General features: G+C 40.1%; 1 protein-coding gene across 6 annotated transcripts in view; it reads left to right on the plus strand.

Moving 5' to 3' along the window:
• The window catches only part of ap3d1 (adaptor related protein complex 3 subunit delta 1), a 41,464-nt gene extending 38,350 nt beyond the window's left edge, over positions 1-3,114 (plus strand). For all 6 annotated transcript variants that reach the window (XM_084067263.1, XM_084067265.1, XM_084067267.1 and 3 more), the window contains 2 exons: positions 223-302; positions 748-3,114. In XM_084067263.1, coding sequence (XP_083923389.1) covers positions 223-302; positions 748-843 — 176 coding nt within the window. In that variant the 3' untranslated portion in view covers positions 844-3,114. The remainder of the gene's footprint in view (positions 1-222; positions 303-747) is intronic.
• Positions 3,115-5,560: the final 2,446 nt, after the last annotated feature.

Below are 5,560 nucleotides of genomic sequence, written 5' to 3' on the forward strand. Positions count from 1 at the left end.
TCACATAAGGCCAAATTGTTTAGTTTTCTTTTTTGTGATTCCACATCTCAAAATGTGTTGACTGATGCAGTAAATGATATCCATCTGCTACCCAAGTCTCATATGCACCCACGTGCCGACGCGCACACTGTACAATCATCCAGTGTGAACTAATGTTTCTCTCAATGTAACCATACAGTTGTCAAGCTCACTCTTGTGCTCTGTCGTGTCTTGTTCAATTAGTTGTGGAGAGGATCGACTCCTGTGCCTCCATGTACAGCAGGTCTATCCAGGGTCACCACGTCTGTATGCTGGTCAAAGTTGTAAGTGACTTCCTCTCGTCTGTTCATCAGTGTTCCATGCATAATTTTACTGTTAGTCAAACACACCCTGACACACACACATTTATGAAGGTATCTATGACTTAAACCTAGGATGAAAATCCAAATCCGGGACCTTTAATCAGTTAAATCCTAGATCAACGTGTTGAGCTAGCTTGTAGATCGGCTATTTTCACTATTATTGACAATTTCTTTTACTTTCTTTTTTGTGTTTTCATCAGGATAGGGGACAATTATTTTAGCACACCATGTGACTGCACTTGCCAACAGAACAGAGCATGATGGACATCCATGTAACCGCTCAAAACAAGTGTTACTATTCTAACTGTGGCTAAAACCGGGACAGTTTGTTAGTGTTTTAGATATTTTTCGAAACCAGGACATCTGGTCACCATCCTCTAACCCTGTCTCTCTCCCTCACTCTCAGGCTGATCAGACCGTGACCATCGACGCTAAATGTGACGAGCCGTCGCTGCTTGGGAATGTGCTGGATGAGATCAAGCAGACCTTCTCTCAGTGCTGATTGTGTCTGACAGCCCCAGGGTGCCCCTACCACCCTCCTGTCCACCCCCCACTCACTACACTCCCCTACCCCGCACTCCCCCCATGCTGAAACACGTAATCATATGAAACACTGCGGCTTTGACCTTCCCAGTATTTGCCCATGTTTATGAGTCCACAGATTCGCAAGAAGTTTTCCTTCATCAAACCTTCTTTTCACTCAGTGTCTTTTTTTCTCTCCCCCTTCTGCGCTCTTGAGCTCGTTACCCAACACTTGATGTTGTTTTACAAACTAGTTGCACATACTCACTCCCTCCTGGTGCACTTTGGTTTTTGCTTCCTAACTTCCTGGTTTTCAAAACTCTTCCTTCCTGCTCAGCTCCCACTGCACCCGTCTGTCTCCAACTCTATACTGAGCCTGTGACATCTGAATCGCTGGCGTTCCCTGTTCTGTCCCATGTATCCTCCACCCTCCACTCTATTGGCCTTTAGAGTCTGTGACGGTCATGTAATGTAATCTGACAACTGGACTTTTTTGTTGTTGATGGTTGAATTGTGTTTTTATTGTTTTGAGATTATTTTGTTGTTTGTTTGATGCTTGATTTGTTTTTTGTTTTTTTTGTCTGAAGCCTGTCTGCGCCTTTCTTTCCCCTGACCTTTTGCGTTTGTCACTAAATGCTCACGTCTTGTCCTGGAAATTGTGTGACCGACTTCCTCAGACTGGTCCTAGCTGGAAAAATAATATGGACTCTTAACATGGTCACCTATCACTGATCTGGTACCTGAAGGGGAAATTGCACTGTGAAATGTTGAGCAGAGGCAGAAGTTTAGACTTGCAGCAGTGCCTTGGCCCTGCTGTATGTGACCGGATCAAACTGGGCAAGGCCCACATCAGACCTGCTAATGTTTATTTAAAAGGACCCAGGTTAGGGAGGCTACTTATGGTACTACGGGTGTTTTTTTGTTCTTTTTTTGTGTTCTTTTTCGTAGATGGGTGGTTTTGCTCTGTGCCTTGACCATGCAGGCAGACCGACCCCAGCACTCTGTGTCTCGTTGAACCCTGCGTCCCCGCCTCCCCCAGTGTTTCTGCTCCGTGTTCCAACTGTGCTAAGCTGCAGTTTGACCCCTCCAATACCCCCTCTTCCCACGTTCTTGCTACATATCAATCGCTCCAGGAATTCAAAAGCCTGAGCTAGCACTTTGCCCCATCCAGAGAATTAAGAAATGATGAGGATAAAGAGTTGTGTTCATCGGAACGTTGTACATATGGAAGTAGCAGCATCAGAGTAGCTCTGTGAGCTTGGATCCAATACTCGTATACACTTTCACCCAATAAAAAGTCAGCTGTCAAGCTGATGACCGTGAGCCCCCCACAGCTTGCTCCCTGGTTATACATTCATGGATGGGGTAGTGTAGTATAATTTTATGTTGTGATTTAGTGCAGTGATAACACTGAAGGATAATATGCTCACTGCTGACTGAAAAATCTGGAAGAGAACAACTTGCCCATGTAGAGACCTTTCCCTGCTTCTCTTTTAGCTTTACTAACTTGCATCAAATGAAGGCCAGTTGTTGTTTACTTAAGCTAGCGACTGACCCAGTTAAACTTAGTGTAATTTCTCTTGTTTAACCGTCTAGTCGTTGAAGATGTTGTAAACACAAGGTTACTTTGGGATAGACTTTGGGGATGAAAGAATAAATATATCATAATTTTGCTAAGTGTGGTCACTTACCGTGCTCATTTTTGATCAGTATTAGTTGGAGTGGCTCCCACCATGGGTAAGTAACTACTCTTTTAGCAACATACCGTAATATAATTGTCTGTCTCATAGGTCATCTAACCTTTTGCGCTTGTGCCACTTAGAATTTAACATCACAATAGCTCCTGCACGTCACATAGCAGAGGTGTCGTTCCTCAGAACTGCCTTGCCACTCCTTTGTGAATTGACAAAATGAGTGTGAATGACCATTAAAAACGGTGTCCTTTTGCTCCGAGGCATTTTATTCATCGTCTTGGTTTCTGTAATCATTATCTCAAGTCACTGCCTGGTCCAGCTTGACGTAATAGTAGCAAGACTTATAACTGACTTTTTGTTTCTATATTCTGGTTAGCCCTTTGTTCCCTTAGTCTTTGTCAACAACTGTAGATGATGATGTCAGACCAGCCATTCCACGAGCATCTTCTGTTGAGTAGTAGAGTTTGAATACAGAGTTGATGAACTGTTGTTCAGGAATGTCATTAGTAACTAAGGACACACACATACTGTATACTACACTGTGTGTACTATATATATATATATATATATATATATATATATATATATATATATATATATATATATATATATATATATATATATATATATATATATATATATATATATATATATATATATATATAAAATGGTGTTTGAAAATGCTTTGGCTGATATAAATGAAACTGTTAAATGACTCCTAATCAAACATTGTACTAATTAACATTTTTTTCTGTGCAAAATATTTAAATTAAAATTTGTATCTTGCATGATTAGGAATGTATACTTTTTTACTTTTTATTGTTTTTTTTGGTTTGTTTTTTTCAACCAGAGGACATTCTCTAGTACCCCCCTTGACATTCCTTTCTGTCCTTTCTTTTGTTTTGTTTTTTAATGAAGTTGACTTAACCATTCTACAGTCGATGGTATTGTATTTTTTATCTATTCTAATTTCAGACAATTATATTGAAAAAAAAAAGATATCTGAATGTTTTAAATTATCAAACATGGGGAAGGAAGGGGCCGGGGGTTCATCAGGTGTCAGGTCAGAGGACAGGGCTCTGAGTGAGTAGAGTAGGTCACATGGTAGGTCAAAGGTCACATGATAACGGTTCTGAGAAGCAACCCACTTTGTCTTAATTCTCTGTTCATTGTAGTGATTTATCTTATGGAGTTTGGCTTGTGACTTTGACATGTACTCTCATATGGCTCTGTTATTTTATTTTTTTGAAGGTCCTGTCTAATTCCTTCATACTCTATTCTCCAGCTGTAAGATGTAATATAATGTTTTAAAGGGGATTACTGACTAAGACAACATAAGTTGTTTATCAACATTCCCTTTAAAGAAAGAGAAATCTACCCAAAATAAAATAAAGGCTGTAAGAAGCTGCTGTAGTCTTTGTGTTACAGTGAAATAATAAACTCCCACATATGAGAAATGCTACAGTGCTGTATTTCCATTTTGTTTCCATGAGACGGGTTGAAGCATGCAGAGACTTTAAAGATCCTATTGCGAACATTTATGTAGTTAACCTATGTACACAGTAAAATCCATGTGTAAACCCTGAGAATGTTCTAATGAAACTAAACGGACCATTATGGGTCCGTTAAGGGAGTTAAATCGACATTCAACACATCACAGGTTTACTGGTGTAAAGAAGTGGGTGAAATTATTTTTTCTATGAACACTGAACAGTGAATCATTTGCATAGATGATTTATTAGATGCATCGCCATCTAGTCCAGTGGTTCTCAAAGTGGGGTCCAGGCAGGGACCCTCATGTTTGAGAGGGTTGCAAATGGACCCTTAACATGTCTGTAACAGAGTTATATGGGGGAGCAGTCCTTGAAATGATAAAAGTTTGAGAACCTCTGATCTAGTCCCATCTTGTCGGCACAGCTGACAATATGCATCAGTGGTGTAAAGTAACAAAGTACATTTACTGAAATACACAGTACTTAAGTACAGTTAGGGGTATTTACAATTTTCAGTACTTTTACTTCTACTCCATTACATCTCAGAGGCAAATATTATACTTTTACTCAACTACAATTATTTGAAAACTTTAGTTACTAGAATACTTTGTATATTTTTGTTACAAAATATGCACAATAACCACTTCAGCCCAATATGCATTTTGGCCATTTGAAAATAGCAGATCTACAAGCTCACAATGCGATGCGACACAATGTGAGCTTGTAGATCTGCTATTTTCAAAAGATGTCAATACATTTTGAACACTTGAAGTGGGACATTTCTGCATAATGGGTACTTTTACTTTTGGTACTTTAAGTACATTGTGATTCCAATAACAGGGTATTTCTACATTGCAGTATTGATACTTTAACTAATTGGTTCTCAAAGTGGGGTCCGGGGACCCCCAGGGGTACTTGAGGGTTCCAGGGGGTCCCCAGCTGAATGATGGATAGGAACCAAATGGACCCTTATGGGTCTGTAACTCAGAGAGTGTACAAATGGAACCATGTGTACACTCTCAGAGTTAAATTGACATAGATTTTACAATATAAATTGCGGTCCAACCGTCCAAGTGATATAAATGCCATTAAATGGGGGTCTGTAGCCCTAATGCATGTCAAACTGGGGGTCCTTGAAATGAAAATGGTTGAGAATCACTGCTAGAGCCGTAAAAAAAATCTTCTCTTATGGGGGTCCCTGTTATATCTTCTGAAATGGGGGTCCACGGGCTAATAAGTGTCAATTTGGGGGTCCTTGACATGAAAAAGTTTGAGAACCACTGCTTTAACTTGTGTAAAAAAATGGAGTACTTTTTCCACCACTGCCAGTCCTTGTGAAATTACAAAAATTTGAGAACCTCTGATCTAGTCCCATCTTGTTGGCACAGCAGGCAGGCAGCTGACAACAATATGCATTTGGTACTCCAATACCCAGAAAGCTTTGCTTGGCAAGCAGAACAGGACTCAAGAGACCTCTCTCTCTCCTTCACTCAGTTGTGTGTGTGACTGA

Source organism: Gymnoscopelus microlampas (assembly GCF_963454915.1).
Source record: "Gymnoscopelus microlampas genome assembly, chromosome: 9".
NCBI lineage: Eukaryota > Metazoa > Chordata > Actinopteri > Myctophiformes > Myctophidae > Gymnoscopelus > Gymnoscopelus microlampas.